This window comes from Conger conger, chromosome 8 (genome assembly GCF_963514075.1).
Source record: "Conger conger chromosome 8, fConCon1.1, whole genome shotgun sequence".
NCBI classification, from domain to species: domain Eukaryota; kingdom Metazoa; phylum Chordata; class Actinopteri; order Anguilliformes; family Congridae; genus Conger; species Conger conger.
In genome coordinates, this window is record NC_083767.1 from 62,846,941 (window position 1) to 62,868,533 (window position 21,593).

Consider the following 21,593-nt stretch of genomic DNA (forward strand, 5'->3'; position numbering starts at 1 on the left):
GCTAAGACACTGTATTTTCTGCACGAAAACATTTTTTTTTTTATTAGCATACTTGACCATCGCTATTGGTTTTACGAATCAACTGTTTTTTATTAGTAGTATTTCTTTATTGAAACAGGTAGTCTCATTGAGATAAAGATCTATTTTTCAAGTGAGACCTGTTACAGCAAAAAAAGGAGTGACATAAACAAATTAACAGACAAAGATACTATATCTCAAACACACATTACCTGTAACGTCATCTAAAACACACATTACACGTAAAGTCATCTCAAAAACAAATTACCGTGCTGATACGCAAACATAATTCACGGCTGTCAGATCTTCCTGTCTCTAAAATAGCTCACCTCCACGTCCTGTGGGCCACAGTGTCTGCAGCGCTACTCAACTCCATGTCCTGGTGTGTCTGCAGTGCTGCTCAACTCCACGTCCTGCAGTGTCTGCAGTGCTACTCAACTCCACGTCCTGCAGTGTCCGCGGTGCTACTCAACTCCACGTCCTGCGGGCTGCAGTGTCTGTAGGTATTTGCTCCTACACCTTGCGCTACACCACCTGATTTCACTACTTATTTTACTGCTTGGTTCAGATAATAAGCTAATTTGTGAAATCTGGTGGAGTAGCGCACGGTTGAAGCAAATGCCATGTACATGGAGTTGAGTAGCGCCAGCCTAAACTCTATTTCAGGATGGTACAGTAAATTAAAGTGGGGTTTTGATAAATTCTGACTGTTTCTGAATGCAAGAAAGCTTTGATTGCCGTCAGAGGTTTTCACTCAGACAACCCAGGGCTTCCCTTGATGTCTTTTTAAAATAGGGATTAAAAAGCAGTGTTGTGAAAGGCAAGACAAACAAGTGGTTATTTGCTAATGTACTTACTGTGGTAAGGAAATAGGTGGGGCTGTTAGTCTAGTGCTCTTGTTTCTCAGTACTTCAGATGCTGTCTCCCTTGACAAGTGCGAGTGTACCATTTGGAGTTTCGTTTTTAAAAAAATTTATGGTGTCATGGAGGAAGAATATGAGGCTGAAGAGGCAAATTTGCCCGACAGTTTATATATTTACCCACAGATTGAGTACAACGGGGATACAGATTCCCTGTTCTTCAATGATCAGAAGCGACGGATTGATTTTGTGTTGGTGTATGAAGAGGAGAAGGAACAATCTGAGAAACCGATATTTCAGAAGCACAGGGTGAGTGGAGTCCCACTGATCAGGTGAACTGTACCTTGAATGGAAACGTTTGTTAAGTACATTGGCTCAGGGGGTAAGAGCATCGTCTGACAGTCGGTTCCCCTGCCCGAGGTGTATCGCAGTGTCCCCTGAGCAAGACACCTAACCCCCAAGTGCTCCAGACGAGCTGGTCGGCGCCTTGCATGGCAGCCAATCGCCGTCGGTGGGTGAGTGTGTGTATGAATGGGTGAATGAGGAGCATCAATTGTACAGAACTTTGGATAAAGGCGCTATATAAATGCCAACCATTTACCAAGTACAATAGTAGCACAGTTGGCTTTTAAAAAGGAAATTCTACTGCTTAATCATATGTCATGAAGCTTCATTCACTGTTCACTGCTTTTCAAACCTTTCAGAAATTAAATACGCGGGTACGTCTTTGCAATAGTATTAGTAATTGTAGTCCAGTTTAATGCATAAAACTGTCGCTGTATTGATTTGACGCGAGGCTCAGACGATGGGCTGCAGGAACCTTCCTGTCAGAGTGAATCAGCTTCTTGGTCTTGTTCTTGACCAGCCCTAACTTTTTACCTGGAACAGTTTTTTGTTTGTTTGTGATTTACTCCATTGGCCTACTGACAAACAAAGTAAATAATCCCACAATACACAATAACAATGTTTTGCTGAGCCCTTGGCATGATCATCTGGATCTTTGGAAAATCCTTGAATTTTAGTTTTTTCTGTGAGAAAATGTTGGAAACCTTTGTTCCATACGTTTCACTGACATTCATTAGAATTATGGTTTACTATATAATATGAGTAGGAAGAAAACTATTTAATAGTACAATGTCTATGTTTTTAATATTCCTTACAGCACAGACAGTATATTTCAATTCGGGAATTTATGTTGGGAAAGACTTGGTTGCGTCTTAGTTTCCCAACCAAGTACAAGCAATACCTGTGTTTTTCAAATGTATGAAACCACTGAAATTGTGCAGTGACACAACCACCTGGATTAACCAGCAACAACATCGCTAGGTACAGTACAGAACAGTTATTTGGAGAAGAAGAAAGGTTCCACTCTCTGCAGATGCTGTAAAATGAACATGGTCCACCCTGCAGTCTTATCTCTGAAACAGCTTTCTATTATTACATTATTGGCATTTGGCAGACACTCTTATCCAGAGTGAGGTACAGTTGATTAGACCAAGCAGGAGGCAATCCTCCCCTGGAGCAATGCAGGGTTAAGGGCCTTGCTCAAGGGCCCACTGGATCTTATTGTGGCTACAACGGGATTAGAACCACCGACCTTGGCGTGTCCCAGTCATGTACCTTAACCACTACGCTACAGGCCGCCCGTACCCTTCCCAACATTCCCTGACCTTGCACTCCACCCGTCTTTCCCTCGCGTGTGGTTGAGTTTGCGCTTGCCTCTGTCTAGAGAAGAAGAGAGTTCTATGAAGACAGCTTGATGGACATGGGGCTGGAGCTGGAGGCCACCAGATCTGTAAGTGACTCATGGAGGGCGGGGGGGTGTGTAGGGGGGCTTACATCACAAACTCTGGGCAAACAGACCCACCCCACAGAACTGTGTGACTAAAAGGGTGCCTGACCCCCCCAAAGAAATGTCATTAAATCTTTCATCTTTGGCTTGCTTCCATATGTCTATAGCTACAGTACTCCCATCAGTATAAACGGTAGAGGAGAGGTGAGAGAATCCCCCCGTGAGATGAACTGATGAAATATGATGAAATAGGATCCATTTCCATTAAGGCCTCAGTCTTGATTTGTCAAGTCTAAAATTGTCATCTCCTTTTTACTCGCTTAAATGTGTGGAATCCATCGACTGCACTATAACAGACTACATGTGATCGGTGAATTATTATCGTGTTCGATAATTCAACAGTACTTCTTTTTTTCATTTTTTTTTTTAAGTGGGCGTCAAACAGGTGTTGGACAGTGTCTGATTTCATGTTACTAGTGATCAGTCGTTGGTCTTTTGCAGGCAGTGGCCAGTCTCTGATCGTATGTGAGAACCCTGCTGAAAAAAACAGCTCAAGCTAGGTTTTGAAGCACCTGGTGGCTGGTCATTTCAAGTGGGTCATAGCTGTATTTTACGCCGGGGAAGTGATCAGTCCCTCGGGTGCTGCTGACGATGGTAGGTCTCCGGTAGGTTTCGGATGGGAAGACGGTGTTTGTGAAGGTGCACTTGCCGTGGGAGGTGCTCTGCTCGTACGCAGAGGTGCTACACATCAAGCTGCCCCTCCAGCCCAACGACCTCAGCGCCCCCCCGCCCGCCCACAGCTGCCTCACCAAACACTTCCACCCCAGCGCGGACCTCATCCCCGCGGAGACGGAGTACTTCACCGCCCCCTTCGAGCGGAGCAGGCTGGGGAGCTTCTGCATCCGAGACCGCGGCCTGTTCTTCAGCCCCTCTGTGCGCACTCGAATGGTGAGTCCCTGTTCTTCAGCCCCTCTGTGCGCACTCGAATGGTGAGTCCCTGTTCTTCAGCCCCTCTGTGTGCACTCGAATGGTGAGTCCCTGTTCTTCAGCCCCTCTGTGTGCACTCGAATGGTGAGTCCCTGTTCTTCAGCCCCTCTGTGCGCACTCGAATGGTGAGTCCCTGTTCTTCAGCCCCTCTGTATGCACTCGAATGGTGAGTCCCTGTTCTTCAGCCCCTCTGTGTGCACTCGAATGGTGAGTCCCTGTTCTTCAGCCCCTCTGTGTGCACTCGAATGGTGAGTCCCTGTTCTTCAGCCCCTCTGTGTGCACTCGAATGGTGAGTCCCTGTTCTTCAGCCCCTCTGTGTGCACTCGAATGGTGAGCCCCGAGGGCTTCTCGTAGCGGACAGTCCTCTACTTCGGTCGACAAATAAGGACCAATGGGCGGGTTGTCTCTGCTCAGGTCATTGTTTTTCAGGTGCAGAGCACCTCGGGGTAGATTATCCCGCTTATTACATGGCTAATTACTTTGCGAAATTAACTCCATCAATAATTTGACTCAAAATATGAATTATGTGATTAGTGTGATTTTAATAGTCCAAATTAATTGAAATTAATGTGATTTTTTCCCCCCGTTGGGTTCTTGTAGATAATATGGGTCTGCGCGGGTGGATTGGCGAATGGGAGTCCAGGCAAACTACCGATGGAGTAACATCTTTTAATTTGAAAATGATATGATGTGAAAAGCAGATGAAGTGGCCTGTTTCCCATAGCCCTGGTATTTATTCAGAGTTATTACATGGCTTTGTTGAATGCTCGATTCTGATTGGTCACTTCTCCAGACTCAAAGGTTCACACAAAATTCTTCAAACGTCAACACCAGACAACTTTCTGGATCACTCAGGCTGATGCTGGTCAGGTTACTTAAAATCTGGTCCTAGCAGATTGGCATGAAATATAAAATATGTGGACTAGAATCTTGACTTGGGTCTGTGCTAATGTTGGTTCTGTGTTGATCCTGGTTCTGTGCTGATCCTGGTTCAGTGTGCTGGTCCTGGTTCTGTGTGTTGATCCTGGTTCAGTGTGCTGATCCTGGTTCTGTGTGTTGATCCTGGTTCTGTGCTGATCCTGGTTCAGTGTGCTGGTCCTGGTTCTGTGTGTTGATCCTGGTTCAGTGTGCTGATCCTGGTTCTGTGTGTTGATCTTTGTTCAGTGCTGATCCTGGTTCTGTGTTGATCCTGGTTCAGTGTGCTGATCCTGGTTCTGTGTGTTGATCTTGGTTCAGTGCTGATCCTGGTTCTGTGTGCTGATCCTGGTTCTGTGTTGACAGGCTCAATACATCCTCAGCCGGGCCTCCTATGAGCTGAGGGGGAAGCAGAGTAAATTTGGCATTAACAAGCTGCTGGACTCAGGAGTGTACAAGGCTGCCTATCCTCTGCACGACGTGAGTCAGACACAGTGAGCACTCTCTTATGGGTCTGTTTGTCCTCCTCACACACACACACACACACACACACACATTTACTATACATGCTCGCTGTCTCTCTCTCACACAGTTTTCAGTTGCACCCTTCCTCCCTCTATTGGAATTACATGGTACTGCATGTGGTGAAACTGATGTAGGAATGTTGATGTTGTTCCCCTGCATTTGGAATGGTCCTGGAGCCCCTGCTCAGACAGACATGGTCATGAACACCAGTACATACTGAGATATCAGACAGACGTGGTCATGAACATCAGTACATACTGAGATATCAGACAGACGTGGTCATGAACACCAGTACATACTGAGATATTTAAATAACAAAACAATGCACCCCCCCTCCCAATACAAGATTTACGTTTTGAATGCAATTCACTTATGATTATCTGCTTATATAAGTACACATATATTATATACCATATAATAAAGTATTAAGTTTATACAGTTTAAAGCATTTTAATGATAAAACTTACACACACACACACACACACACACACACACACACACTTACTGTATACACACATGCACACACTCACACACACACACACACACACACACACACTTACTGTATACACACATGCACACACACACACACACTTACTGTATACACACATGCACACACTCACACACACTTACATAAGAGCAAACGTAGTGGAACTGTACAGTTTTTTGTGCCATTGATATTTAAGCATTGTTTGCATTGTTTTATCATTCCCAGTGCAAATTCCATGAGAAGGCCCAGGATGAGCGGTGCCCCAGTGAGAGGTTCCTGCTGTACAAGGAGTGGGCTCACCCCATGAACTTCTACAAGACTCAGCCCCTGGACCTCATCAGGTCAGTGCCCGTCCTCCATCAGGTCAGTGCCCATCAGGTCAGTGCCCTTCCTCCATCAGGTCAGTGCCCATCAGGTCAGTGCCCTTCCTCCATCAGGTCAGTGCCCATCAGGTCAGTGCCCATCAGGTCAGTGCCCTTCCTCCATCAGGTCAGTGCCCTTCCTTCATCAGGTCAGTGCCCATCAGGTCAGTGCCCTTGCTTCATCTCCTCATAATGGCAGTACTCAACACCACTTCCACCCATACGGCCCCGGAGGAGTGTTAACAAAACTATTCCAACCACGTAAATTCATTATGTGACTTATTCACCTGTCATAACAAATACATATGGAACACACTCTTTATCCTAGGGTTTGGTTCTTATGCGATAAGTGAACACACTAGAGCTCCTAAACATTTAGTATGATTCATGATATTTAAAATCTTGCCTGAAGCAGTCAAACCGATGTTTATTCATAAACTGAAGAATGATGGGACTCATTGTCGCATATTTAAGAGTTAAGTGGATACAGACAGGGAGGGCTCAGGAAACCTGCATGAGAATCTCCATGTTTCTTTAAGCTGTTGGTTAGATAGTTAGAGACCGGAGTTACTTGCATTTCAAGCCATGTAAATGATAGCAATTTGAGCCTGAATAGCCTGTTGTTTTACTCAACAGTGCACAGCCTTTCAAATATATTTAAATATATTATGTGATACACTACGTTTTCACAGTGTGAGTAAAACCAGGTCACTACAGAGTGCTACCAAAAGGGGTCAGCATAGCACAGCTGTGTGTCTCAGGGACCAGCTTTTGCCCGTTGTGACGATAGGTATATTTTCTCTGATATATATACAGTACTGTGCAGAAGTCTTAGGCACCCTAGACTTTATTATATTCATGTTTATTTTTTTGTGTTAGTATAAGAGAACACATTTGAGATTTCCAAATATTTATTTTCCAAAAGATTTTATTTTACCGAGACATTTTTGTATTTAATTTAAAAAGTAACATATTACTGGAAGCAATTGACTACTTTTTACATAAAAACTTGATCAAGGCTGTCTGAGATCAGAAGCAATGAGCCAACCAAAGTCTGCGGAAGAACTGTGGCAAGTTCTCAAACATGCTTGGACATCTCAGAGAAGTTTTTAACTATTCTGCCAAATTACTAAAATGTAATGTAAAATGCATAGTATGTTTATTTATGACCTTTCATTTAATTATTTTTGAAAGAATATTATCTGTACAGAATGTTATACAGGTGCCTCAGACTTTTGCACAGTACTGTAAATTTCTGCCCTTGTGGACTGGCATACATTGTGAATTCCAGGACCAGTGGTGAAGCAGAATGAGGCTGTAAGTGCACACGTGAACATTTCCAGGTAATCCCCATCCTTAACTGTTTTCCACAGGAAGTACTATGGAGAGAAGATCGGTATTTACTTCGCCTGGCTGGGCTTCTACACCAGCATGTTGATCCTGGCCTCTGTGGCAGGCCTGGGCTGCTTCATCTATGGGTACAGGAGCCAGGAGACCAGCACATGGAGGTACAGCACGGGGGAGCCAGGCTATACTGAACACTCACACTGTAGTGAACACGTACGCTGTACTGAACACTCACGATGCTATACTAAACACTTAACGTCATACTGAACACGTACACTGTACTGAACACTCACAATACTATACTGAACACTCACGGCGCTATACTGAACAATTATGCTATACTGAATACTTACGATGCTATGCTAAACACTTATGCTATACTGAACACTTACAACGCTATACTAAACACTTATGCTATACTGAACACTTACGACGCTATACTAAACACTTATGCTAAACTGAACACTTGCGATGCTATACTGAACACTTATGCTGTACTTAACACTTGTGCTGTACTGAACACTTACGCCATACTGAACAATTCGGCTATACTGAATACTTACAATGCTATACTGAACACTTACGATGCTATACTGAACACTTATGCTACACTGAACACTTACGATGCTTTACTGAACACTTACGATGCTATACTGAACACTTATGATACACTGAAGACTTACGATGCTTTACTGAACACTTATGCTGTACTGAACACCTATGCTATATGCTACATTGCTTCCCCATTCTCATGTTTTGTCTGAACAACAACTGAACATCTTGATCTTGTTGATTAAGACGACTTTTATGCAGTGCTGCCATGTGATTAGATATTTGAGTTAACCAGCTGGTGTGCGGTTCTACCTAATAAAGTGGCTACCGACTGCAAGAAGTATTTCATTACCTGCCCAAGGAAGGCCATATAAATTGGTTTCTGGTATGAAATTTAACGTTATGTGTGAAGCTTAGCAAAAAGCAGACGAAGGGGGATCTGATTCATGTTTTTAGGTTCATAAACAGCAACAAATACTACAGATCATTTTTCACTCCCACAGTTTTGAAGTATGTCAGTAAAAATAAGGCAAATTCCATACAAATATCAGGAAATATGACACAGAAAGATGTCAGTGTGTGGGGCAGCGTCATGGAGGGGCATTCAGGTCCAGACTCAACGCAGTGCTGGGTACGCTGCTCTCATCACTATGAGATATTTATATTATATTACATATTTATCTTCATCATGCTCTCGCTCCTCCGCTCACTGAAGCAAGGAGGTTTGCGACCCCCTGATTGGAGGACGCATCGTCATGTGTCCACAGTGTGACAGAGAGTGCAGCTACTGGAGACTGAACAGCACCTGTGAATCGTCTAAAGTGAGTGTCTGCCCTGGTGCACTTTTAAGAGTACGTTTTTTTTAAGAGTAAACTCTTCTAGAACATTCCTTTCCGTTACCAGTATTGCCAATATTATAGAGTATTCATCACATATTTGTGATCTAATACCTTAAAGGGTCAAAAGAGAGTTCAACTTTGCTTTTAGAAGAATGACCTGACCATACCTTGATCAGTTATTAATAGTGAGCGAAGCGAGCTCATGATGGATCATTAATTCATATGGTGAATCATGGCCAGTTATGCATTAGTTATGCCATTTGTTTAAGCATGAGCTTGTTGTTATGAAGCCCATATTATAAAGTGTTACTCCTCTTGACTAAACTTCAGCTAAACATAATCACAGAGTGCCATTGCTGATGAAGTGTATAAAATACAAAGACAACACCATAATCAAATCATTTTTTGAGTAATTACTGTTTACTCAGTTACTCAGTCAATATCTCAGACTCACAGATCAGCTTATGCGTTTAAATCAGACAGTGTATGTCTAAACTGCGTCACAGCATGGTGTCAAGTATTGTGTTTTATTGTCATCATGAGATCTTTCCTCCACAGAAACTGTGCATTTTTGACAATTATGGGACACTGGTGTATGCAGTATTTATGGCAGTTTGGGGTGAGACAATTCTGCGTAATGATATTTTTATAATAATATTAATAATAGCACCGAATAATATCCTAATGCAGTTATTTTGAGAGTCTGTAAGTTTCATGACAGAAAGTCCGAACGCGCTGGTTTCCCTGCTGCACAGTCACCCTGTTTCTGGAGTTCTGGAAGCGGTACCAGGCGAAGCTGGAATATGAGTGGGACACGGAGGAGTTCCTGGAGCAGGAGGAGCAAGCTCGCCCCGAGTACGAAGCGAAGTGCATTCACGAGCACATCAACCCCGTCACCAAGGTAACGCAGTCCAGTCCATTTACACAGGCAACACGAGCACATCAACCCCGTCACCAAGGTAAGGCAGTCCAGTCCATTTACACAGGTAACACAGTCCAGTCCATTTACACAGGCAACACTAGCACATCAACCCCGTCACCAAGGTAACACAGTCCAGTCCATTTACACAGGCAACACGAGCACATCAACCCCATCACCAAGGAAACGCAGTCCAGTCCATTTACACAGGCAACACAAGCACATCAACCCCATCACCAAGGTAACACAGTCCAGTCCATTTACACAGGCAACACGAGCACATCAACCCCATCACCAAGGTAACGCAGTCCAGTCCATTTACACAGGCAACACGAGCACATCAACCCCATCACCAAGGTAACGCAGTCCAGTCCATTTACACAGGCAACACGGGCACATCAACCCCGTCACCAAGGTAACACAGTCCAGTCCATTTACACAGGCAACACGAGCACATCAACCCCATCACCAAGGTAACACAGTCCAGTCCATTTACACAGGCAACACGAGCACATCAACCCCATCACCAAGGTAACGCAGTCCAGTCCATTTACACAGGCAACACGAGCACATCAACCCCATCACCAAGGTAACGCAGTCCAGTCCATTTACACAGGCAACACGAGCACATCAACCCCGTCACCAAGGTAACGCAGTCCAGTCCATTTACACAGGCAACACGAGCACATCGACCCCGTCACCAAGGTAACGCAGTCCAGTCCATTTACACAGGCAACACAAGCACATCAACCCCATCACCAAGGTAACGCAGTCCAGTCCATTTACACAGGCAACACGAGCACATCAACCCCGTCACCAAGGTAACGCAGTCCAGTCCATTTACACAGGCAACACGAGCACATCAACCCCGTCACCAAGGTAACGCAGTCCAGTCCATTTACACAGGCAACACGAGCACATCAACCCTGTCACCAAGGTAACGCAGTCCAGTCCATTTACACAGGCAACACGAGCACATCAACCCCGTCACCAAGGTAACGCAGTCCAGTCCATTTACACAGGCAACACGAGCACATCAACCCCATCACCAAGGTAACACAGTCCAGTCCATTTACACAGGCAACATGGGCACATCAACCCCATCACCAAGGTAACGCAGTCCAGTCCATTTACACAGGCAACACGAGCACATCAACCCCGTCACCAAGGTAACGCAGTCCAGTCCATTTACACAGGCAACACGAGCACATCAACCCCGTCACCAAGGTAACGCAGTCCAGTCCATTTACACAGGCAACACGAGCACATCAACCCCATCACCAAGGTAACGCAGTCCGGTCCATTTACACAGGTAACGCAGTCCAGTCCATTTACACAGGTAACACAGTCCAGTCCATTTAAGGGCCTTGCTCAAGCTGCAGTGATGTGGCTGCCAGCCTTCAAGGCCCCAGTCAGGCACCTGAGCCACTGCCCTACGAGTCTTCATATTGTTAAATGCAGCAGATGCCCGTATTTAACAGGTTCAGTTGCGAGTTGATTTGAACTGAATTGAATTAATATGAACTAAAGGGCCTGTACTGTGAGTTGCCTATGCCCTTTCAGTGTCCAGTATTTGTGATCACTAATTGTAATGGGCGATATCTATGCTTGGGTAAGTTGTGTAATATGAGTTCTTCAAATTCTCTGGCTGTGAAAAGTGTGATCCATAGTGCTACCGATGCTTCTCTTCTCTCTCAGGAAAAGGAGAGAGTTCCGTACACCAAGTGTGAGAGGTCACTCAGACTCTCCTGTGGAATTGGGACTGTTGTATTCTGGGTAATGTTTTATTGTTCTTCCTTAATTAATGTTTTTTTGCATTATAATATCAGTACTGTGCTAAAGTTTTCGGCAGGTGGGAGAAAATGCTGTAAACTAAGAATGCTTTCAAAAATAGAAATGTTAATCGTTTGTTTTTATCAATTAACAAAAAGTGAGTGAACAGAAGAAAAATCTAAATCAAATCAATATTTGGTGTGACCACCTTTTGCCTTCAAACCAGCATCAATTCTTCTAGGTACACTTGCACAAAGTAAGGGATTTCGTAGACATATAGTCAGGTGTGTGATTAACCAATTATACCAAACAGGAGCTAATGATCATCAATGTAATATGTAGGTTGAAACACAATCATTAACTGAAACAGAAACGGCTGTGTAGGAGGGTTAAAACTGGGTGAGGAACAGCCAAACTCTGCTTCCAAGGTGAGGTTGCTGAAGACAGTTTAATGTCAGAAGTCATACACCATGGCAAGACTGAGCACTGCAACAAGACACAAGGTAGTTATACTGCATCAGCAAGGTCTCTCCCAGGTAGAAATTTCGAGGCAGTCAGGGGTTTCCAGATGTGCTGTCCAAGCTCTGTTGAAGAAGCACAAAGAAACGGGCAACGTTGAGGACCGTAGATGCAGTGGTCGGCCAAGGAAACTTAGTGCAGCAGATGAGACACATCATGCTTACTTCCCTTCACAATCAGAAGATGTCCAGCAGTGAATTGGCAGAAACCAGTGGGACCAGGTACACCCATCTACTGTGCAGAGAAGTCTGGTCAGAAGTGGTCTTCATGGAAGAATTGCAGCCAAAACGCCATACCTCTGACGTGGAAACAAGGCCAAGCGACTCAACTATGTACAAAAACACAGGAACTGGGGTGCAGAAAAATGGGTTCTCTGGAATGATGAGTCAAAATTTTAAATATTTGGCTGTAGCAGAAGGCAGTTTGTTTGCTGAAGGGCTGCAGGGCGGTACAAGAATGAGTGTCTTGGGGATTTGGGGATTTGGTCAGAATTAATGGTCTCCTCAGTGCTGAGAAGTACAGGCAGATACTTATCCATTATGCAATATCAGCAGGGAGGCATCTGATAGGCCCCAAATTTATTCTGCAGGATAATGACCCCAAATATATAGCCAATGTCATTAAGAACTATATTCAGCGTAAAGAAGAACAAGGAGTCCTAGAAGTGAAGGTATGGCCCCCACAGAGCCCTGATCTCAACATCATCGAGTCTGTCTGGGATTACATGAAGAGACAGAAGCATTTGAGGCTGCCTAAATCCACAGAAGAACTGTGGCTAGTTGTCCAAGATTTGGAACAACCTACCTGCCGAGTTCCTTCAAAAACTGTGTGCAAGTATACCTACCTGTTTTGAAGGCAAAGGGTAGTCACACCAAACATTGATTTGATTTAGATTTTTCTTCTGTTCATTCACTTCTTCCGTTCATGCATTTTGTTAAAAAATAAACGATTAACATTTCTATTTTTGAAAGCATTCTTATTTTGCAGCATTCATTTTTTTTTCTTTTTGTAAATTTGCATTATTTTCCTTAATTCTCTACTGTATGTGTTATCGATTTCATTATCCAGGAGGACTTATTGAAGTCTTATATGGCTTCCGAGGTAAAATGCCTCGAATAATGACATTAAATGTGCAACATACAACCATGGCCACTTCATAATGATGTGGCAGCAATTCAATGCATACATATATACAGTCATGATCAAGAATGTATTCAATTCTTAAGAACCATATAAACGCAATGTTTGAAAGTGTTCATTTTCCTTGCTGCTCTAATTTAATTTCACTGTGAATATTTTTGCCAATTGAAGGGGTTGATTCGGTAAATTAGGTGGCAGGTTGAGAGAGCCTGGTTGGGAATTTAGCCAGAACCCCCACCTCTTTGCAAAAAGCATCATGGGATCATTAATGACCACAGTGAGAAAGGACCTCAATTTCACATCTCATCTGGAAGATAGCATCTCCTACAGCACATTGTCCCCATCTCTGCACTGGAGCTAATTTGACCAGAGAGAAGATCGCCCCCTACTGGCCAACAACACCACTTCCAGCAGCAACTTTGTTTTCCCAGGTCTCTCATCCAAGTTCATTACATTACATTACATTACATTATACTACATTACATTACATTACATTACACTACACTACACTACATTACATTACATTACATTCATGGCATTTGACAAATGCTCTTATCCAGAGCGACTTACAGTTGATTAGACTAAGCAGGAGACAATCCTCCCCTGGAGCAATGCAGGGTTAAGGGCCTTGCTCAAGGGCCCAATGGCTGTGCGGATCTTATCCTGGCTACACTGGGGATCGAACCACCGACCTTGCGGGTCCCAGTCGTGTACCTAAACCACTACACTACGAGCCCACACCCTCGTAGCTCCAGCCCTTTGGCAGGAGCAGGGCTCATGGTGGTGTGGCCCCTTCTGTTTCAGGTCCTGCTGATCGTGGCCTCGGTGGTGGGGGTCATCGTCTACCGCCTGGCGGCGTTCTTCACCTTCTCCGCCCGGATGCGGCAGGACCTGCGGGCGCTGGAGCCACTGCGGGAGTACGTGAGCCCTCAGATGGCCACCTCCATCACCGCCTCCATCATCAGCTTCATCGCCATCATGCTCCTCAACCTCGCCTACGTGCGCGTGGCTATCTGGATCACGGATTTCGGTGAGATCACTGATTTCGGTGAGATCTCCACATTGTGACAGACTCCCAGGGGCCGGTTGCACCAGCTTGGTGTGAGAAACACGGTCTTAGCTACGTCCGACATCGTCCATATCAATATGTACGCCTGTTGCGCTGTCTAAAAATACGACTAGGCACAGCTACTGTAGCTCTGTCTTTTAGAAAAGGCCTGTGGATCCATTTTCATACAATATCTTATTTTCCAATTCCAGAATTGCCAAGAACAAAGACGGAGTACGAGAACAGCTTGACTCTGAAGATGTTCCTCTTCCAGTTTGTGAACTTCTATTCCTCCTGCTTCTACATCGCGTTCTTCAAGGGGAAAGTGGTGGGCCATCCTGGAGAGCCAGTGTACTGGCTGGGGAGGTACAGGAACGAGGAGGTCAGTCTACACTGTATAACCTCTCAGGTACAGGAACGAGGAGGTCAGTCTACACTGTATAACCTCTCAGGTACAGGAAGGAATCTATCATTCTCTGTCTAGTGTCTTATTAGACTATTGGCCCTGAATGGTGGATACAAAAGTGATCTTGTTCAGACACTTTTTAGAGTACTTGGTATCAGTATCAGACAGAATCTATATTTATATTTATATGGTTATTTTTTGCAGTAATGGGCACTGTATTTAACAATACTGTAATAATACAGAAACATTTTTTTGCATTAACTTGCTGGCTAATTTTCACAGTGGGGTTAATTTAATGTGTTCATTTCCAGGCTGTTAAAATGTAAAAGTGTCCATGTCCCATGTCCCTTTTCCTGTGACCGCAGTGTGACCCAGGCGGGTGTTTGATTGAGCTGACCACTCAGCTGACTGTCATCATGGGAGGAAAAGCCATCTGGAACAACATCCAGGAAGTGCTTCTTCCGTAGGTCTCCCCTCTCAGTAGAAACTCCTGCTTCCGTAGGTCTCTCCTCTCAGTAGAAACAGCTCAGTTCTCAGTGTCAAATACAGCAATGTCACAAAACAAAAATGTAACTTGTGTTATTGAATGAGCTATTCCAGCTTTGGCACAAACATTTCCCTCGTGAGACGCTTCTCTTTCCTCCATCAGATGGGTGAAAAATATGATTTTGCGATATTACAAGAGTGCTGCTTCTGAAGAGGCTATTCCCCGATGGGAGCAGGATTACAGGCTCCAGCCTGTGGGAAAACTCTGCCTGTTTTACGAATACCTGGAGATGGGTGAGTCAGTCTTTATGAGTGATTCAGTCGCTCTCTCAGTCTCTTTGCCTTTGGTGTTGGGATCCATCTTGGGTTCATCAATCTCATTGGCTGTATTCCTGTGCAGCGATCCAGTTTGGGTTCATTGATCTCATTGGCTGTATTCCTGTGCAGCGATTTGGTTTGGGTTCATTGATCTCATTGGCTGTATTCCTGTGCAGTGATCCAGTTTGGGTTCATTGATCTCATTGGCTGTATTCCTGTGCAGTGATCCAGTTTGGGTTCATTGATCTCATTGGCTGTATTCCTGTGCAGTGATCCAGTTTGGGTTCATTGATCTCATTGGCTGTATTCCTGTGCAGTGATCCAGTTTGGGTTCATTGATCTCATCGGCTGTATTCCTGTGCAGTGATCCAGTTTGGGTTCATTGATCTCATTGGCTGTATTCCTGTGCAGTGATCCAGTTTGGGTTTGTCACTCTGTTTGTGGCATCCTTCCCACTGGCACCCCTCCTGGCTCTCCTCAATAACCTGTTTGAACTCCGGGTCGACGCGTGGAAGATCACTACGCAGTTCCGTCGCATCGTTCCGGAAAAGGCCCAGGACATTGGAGCATGGCAACCCATTCTCCAAGGAGTCGCCATTCTTGCTGTGGCGACAAATGTAATAATCTCAAATCATAACATACAGTATCTTACACATCTTTGCTTGACTTGTGTGTGTTAAATATAAAATTGGAAATGGATTTCAGTACACCTTGCAATGATGGCTCATACTCTCCCAGCATGTTATTATTATTATTATTATTATTATTATTATTATTATTATTACAAAGTGAATAACTGATATCAGAAATTATTGAAATGAAACTTAATATTGCTGGCCGTAACACAGTGGAGTCTTACCTTTGGCTTCACTGTGATCCCGAACACTTCTTAATTTGTTCTGAAATGTTCTTTTCAGGCGACAATTATTGCTTTTACATCGGACATGATCCCACGGCTGGTGTATTATTGGTCCTTCTCCGTGTTTCCATATGGAAAGCATACAAATAACACCATGGAAGGTTACATCAGCAATACGCTTTCTGTCTTCAACATCAAGGACTTCTCCCCCCAAAGCAGGCCTCTCAACGTGCCCTACTGGTTTCACAACATCACATCCTGCAGGTACACAAACACGTGACATCACATCCTGCAGGTACACAAACACATGTGACATCACATCCTGCAGGTACACAAACACATGTGACATCACATCCTGCAGGTACACAAACACATGTGACATGACATCCTGCAGGTACACAAACACATGTGACATCACATCCTGCAGGTACACAAACACATGTGACATGACATCCTGCAGGTACACAAACACATGTGACATCACATCCTGCAGGTACACAAACACATGTGACATCACATCCTGCAGGTACACAAACACATGTGACATCACATCCTGCAGGTACACAAACACATGTGACATCACATCCTGCAGGTACACAAACACATGTGACATCACATCCTGCAGGTACACAAACACATGTGACATCACATCCTGCAGGTACACAAACACATGTGACATGACATTCTGCAGGTGTGCAACAGCACAACCCAGGGGCTTCTGACAGACATCATTTCTGTCCCAGGTATAGAGATTTTAGGAACCCACCTGGACACCCCAAGCAGTATGAACACAACATCTACTACTGGCATGTGATAGCAGCCAAACTAGCTTTCATCATCGTTTTGGAGGTAAGTAAAGGCTTGGATTGTACTTTACCTGAGTGCCAGCTAAGGATGGGTATGGGTATGGGGTTTTGCAGATACCACTGCTCAGAAAATATTTATAAAATGGTACCGGTGCCTATATGCCCAGGGCATGAGCTGATACCTTCTTTAAAATAAATTTAATTTAAATTTAATGCCAAAGCGAAGAAATGTAATTGTGTTGCTGTGACAGTATTGCCATCAGGCTGTTCTGTTCTCGTCTCGTTCTCGTTTCAGCACATCGTGTATTTCACCAAATTTGTGCTGTCCTACGCCATCCCGGACGTGCCCACGGCAGTGAGGGAGCAGATTAAGAGAGAGAAGTACCTGACACAGGTCATCCTCCACGAGGCCAACCTCAAACTGCCCGCGGTCCACATCGCCCCCCTCGCCCCCCTCGCCCCCCTGCCCGATGGGGCCCTCCACGGCACGGACACTGAGACCCACGGACTGTAGGGCTGGAGCCCAATGTCCCTTAGTGTCTCTTCTCTTCCCAAATACTCTTATGTTTTATCCTGTTACAGGGGTGGACAAGCCAGTGGATCTAGTGGTGAGACACTGGACATTTACATCAAGACAATCATGATATGAAACAGACACTTATTTTTAATATATTACACAAAACATATTCATGGAAATACATGAAGTAAGTGTGCCAGCCCTGCCAATCTGTGCTAGGCACATTTCAACTGAATAGTGAGCTTCATGGTGAAACACACATCATGCATGCGTGCGTACACACACACACACACACAATATTTTCTTACTTCTCGTCGGAAGTTCCTAGACCCCATAGAAGGCCTGGGAATTTAACGCAGTGCACATTTTTAGTCATAACAGAGATGTTCTTCACCCTTCAGTATAAACACAGAAACTCGGACAGTTTGGTCTGGATTATTCAAGTTTACACAACATGCCGAGGACAAATGATACGAGAAATTAACTCAGAGACGCAACTGCGCTCAGCTGTCTGGGAAGGCTTATGCAGCCATTAACAAACAATATGAAGCCCTGCACAGTGAGAAAGATCATGTACAAATGGAGAGCATGTATGGATGGCCTGTGGCCTAGTGGCTAAGGTGCTTGACTGGACTAAGGTTGCTGGTCCAAGTCCCAATGTAGCCGTGATAAGCTCCGCACAGCTGTAGGACCTTTGAGTGAGACCCTTAACCCTGCATTGCTCCAGGGGGGATTGTCCCCTACTTATTCAACTCCAATCAACTGTAAGTCGCTTTGGATAGTCAGCTAAATAAAAATAAATATATATATTATTTTATATATATTTTTTTAAAACAGCCGGTATACCCAGGGGTGGGAATTCGAGCAGACTAGCCCCAAGATCACCCTTAATGACGTCCAGGGAATTGGCAAAGAACTGTACATCTATATCTATAAATCTACGAGGTGCCCATCGGCATAAATATTAAGGGGCCGTGGATCAGCCATGAGGAAAGGACTGAACGAGTGTGGGTTTCAGGGAAAAGGTATCCAGGAGGAACATTGCAGCGCTGCTCAGGTTTGGAAAAACACCTCCTGGAACACTGTCCTCAGTGCCACGTTTGGTGAAAACCACATATCACCACAAGAACCTCTTGCCAACCGCCCGGCGTGGCGAAGGAGAGGTGACGGTTTGGGGCTGTTTCGTAGCCACAAGCCTGGTCACCTCACAATCTTTGAGTTCCACTGTGTGTTCCTCTCTAAGTCAGTGTATTCCTGACATACTGACCTTCTGCCTGACAACTAAAGCTTGCCTGAAAGTGGATCATGCGACCAGACAGTCCTAAGCACACTAGTCTACCGCTGAATTCCATTGAAACCCTGGTAATTGTTCAAGCGTGCATAAAATATTTTGGTAAGACTTTACAAGGTTCCATGAATTGGCACAAGCTAATGTAGTTGTTAACTAACTACTACTGAGAAGTTAATCTGTTCATGCATTTGAACATCATTAATTAATATTAACAACTAAATTAGTTATTGTAAGTGTGACCAATATTTTAAATGCATTTAAATGAAATTTTAATTCTTAAGCAGTGCAACAACTGCTGATGTGAATATGACCAATATAATAAATATATATTCACTTCACTCCAACTGTCTTGCTCTGATTGACTACATAATACAAAAGAGAAATTGTAAAAATCATTGTAAAAATGTATGGAGATTCTGCTGAACAAATGATTAAATTCAATAAAACGTGATTCTGTACTTGCTGTAAAATTACGGATCTCCTTCCAATGCCTGCTACTTGATCACATGTCTCTGTTGATAACATGTCCACTGGACTGGACACCCAAAAAGCTGTGAGAGTGAGTTTAACATGAAGGAATGTTATGCTAAGCCAGGCAACAGTGCAAATGAATAATGTTTTTCCCTTTTGACTTATCTACATTACACTCCATAATGGCAACGTTCTGAAATGGACTCTATAATGTAGTTTTAGCATCGTAACTTTTGGGTAGGGAGGGTGGATGTGCACCCAAAAGTGCAGACTAACAGATTATCTAGTAATTTATTGTGAAAACAAACGTTTCAACACATAGTGTCTTCATCAGTATCAGCATGCACCCTAAAGATGACGCTGTGTGTTGAAACATTTGATTTTGTAAATAAATTACTCGGGAGCATAATCAGAGTTTGCGAATATCTTTCTCTTTTTAGCATTGCAGCTTTTGCGAATGGGAACAAAATCTCATCATGAAAGACAGGCTTGGAGGTAGCATCCGAGCCAGTGAGTAATACAGTAACAGTTTATACAGGTCTTTAGTGTCTGAATGCCACTGTCTGTCTGTTACTCTCCATCACTGATCTCCAATGCCACTCTACCTCAGTGCAAGATCTGCTCCTACATTACAAACCTTGTTGCAGAACTTGCTCTATATATTACGCACAGATATAATTTCTCTCTGGTTCCACTATCAATCAAGTTCCTGAACAGCAAAAACTAGGTCGCTTGCTCTGAGCGGTAGCATAATGAGAAGGGAGATGCATGTGTGTGTGTGAGTGTGTGTGTGTGTGTGCGGAATGTGTGTCTGTGTGCGGAATGTGTGTGTGTTTCAGGGTGTGTGTGTGTGTGTGTGTGTGTGTGTGTGAGTATGTGTGTGGAATGTGTGTCTGTGTGCGGAATGTGTGTGTGTTTCAGGGTGTGTGTGTGTGTGTGAGTATGTGTGTAGAATGTGTGTCTGTGTGGAATGTGTGTGAGAGAGTGTGTGTATGTGTGTGTTGTGAGAGAGTGTGTGAGCGAGTGTGTGTGAGTGTGTGTGTGTATGTGAGAGTGTGTGTGTGTGTGTGTGTGTGTGTGTGAGAGATTGTGTGTGTGAGAGTGTGTGTGTGCCGTTGGAGCTACAGTATAGATGGTGTGGAGTGTATATAATGGTATTCAGGTGCGATATTTTAAGACAGATTTCTCTTTGAGACAAAGATTTCTTAAATTATCTGCACTTCCCGTATTTAAAAGCATCATTCTTTTGCTTGAAGGTTATGCGGTCATGTCATTATCCACATTCCAAATTGTTGTTTTACACAAATTTCAGGTCTGAAATTTCTGGGAATTGCATTCTTTTTGTCTCGCTACCACGATCGCAACCGACTACAACAACAAAATGACAGCATCAAGGATAGTGAGAAGCCCTGGCCCGACTCCAGGACCACCTGGTTTGCGTGAGACACACATACCTGTCTGGTCCTCCCTCTTCATTTCAGACACCCACTCTCTGTCATTACAGAGCTGGTGAAGAGGACTAATGACCTTTAGCCGGCAGGCGGGGGGTGGGGGGGGGGGGGGTTGTTAATTCAGGAGCCCCTCCCCACTACCAGGCAGGGTCAGACCACGGGAGCAGAGGGCTACAGAGGGCTACAGAGGGCTACAGAGGGCTACAGAGGGCTACAGAGGGCAGACTGCAGCACACAGCCAGACGGGCAGAAGGTCAGGACTGCTGCCCAGAGGGGACCAATCAGCTGACCGCAAAACCTATAACCGCGATTCCCACAGAACCGCAGGTAGGTCTTATAACCGCGATTCCCACAGAACCGCAGGTAGGTCCTGTAACCGCGATTCGCACAGAACCGCAGGTAGGTCCTGTAACCGCGATTCGCACAGAACCGCAGGTAGGATAGAGAGCACTGAGAGAACTACGGCCCTGTCTGATGGAGAGCAGATATCTGTGAGCCCTGACTGTGGAGCTCCCTGCGTTCACTGACTGTGCAGTTCGTGCTGAACATGATGAAGATGATGACGCTGTTTCCCTCCATTCACCTTACTGCTTCTCCTCTCTCCCTGAATATTATACGTGAATTTAACTTTTAATAGAAAGTAATTCTAAGTAATTACTAATTTAAAAATATAACTGCTTAATTTAATTCATGTTTATGCTGTAAATAATGTCTTTTTGCACAGTGTACAATATGCATACAATTTTTATCAGGTAAAATAGCACAAATCTTTTGTTGTTTTGAATATTGTACATGGAGGGACCACACATCCCAGCTCCCCATGAGTCCTTCACACGGTGCTTCATGTTCAGTGTTGATACTTGCTGGTTTTGCTGGTTTTGCTGGTTTTGCTGGTTGGAGAGTGG

The 21,593-nt window shown here is 44.3% G+C and overlaps 1 protein-coding gene across 1 annotated transcript; it reads left to right on the forward strand.

Moving 5' to 3' along the window:
• Positions 1–1,001: 1,001 nt before the first annotated feature.
• On the forward strand, positions 1,002–17,472 carry LOC133135059 (anoctamin-6-like). The gene is made up of 18 exons (XM_061251814.1): positions 1,002–1,187; positions 2,608–2,673; positions 3,340–3,618; positions 4,939–5,052; positions 5,810–5,925; positions 7,320–7,454; positions 8,561–8,666; positions 9,243–9,303; positions 9,440–9,585; positions 11,302–11,379; positions 13,840–14,065; positions 14,296–14,465; positions 14,855–14,952; positions 15,139–15,269; positions 15,705–15,910; positions 16,211–16,416; positions 16,896–17,001; positions 17,254–17,472. The coding sequence occupies exons 1-18, from the start codon at positions 1,002–1,004 to the stop codon at positions 17,470–17,472; spliced, it is 2,649 nt and encodes an 882-aa protein (XP_061107798.1).
• The last annotated feature ends 4,121 nt before the right edge of the window (positions 17,473–21,593 follow it).

Bases quoted from the DNA above. Each gene is read 5' to 3' on its own strand.
- LOC133135059 (XM_061251814.1), top strand. From the start codon at position 1,002: ATGGAGGAAGAATATGAGGCTGAAGAGGCAAATTTGCCCGACAGTTTA. The intron at 15,270-15,704 runs GTGAGTCAGTCT...ATTCCTGTGCAG, and splicing joins TTACGAATACCTGGAGATGG to TGATCCAGTTTGGGTTTGTC. The intron at 16,417-16,895 runs GTACACAAACAC...TTTCTGTCCCAG, and splicing joins CACAACATCACATCCTGCAG to GTATAGAGATTTTAGGAACC.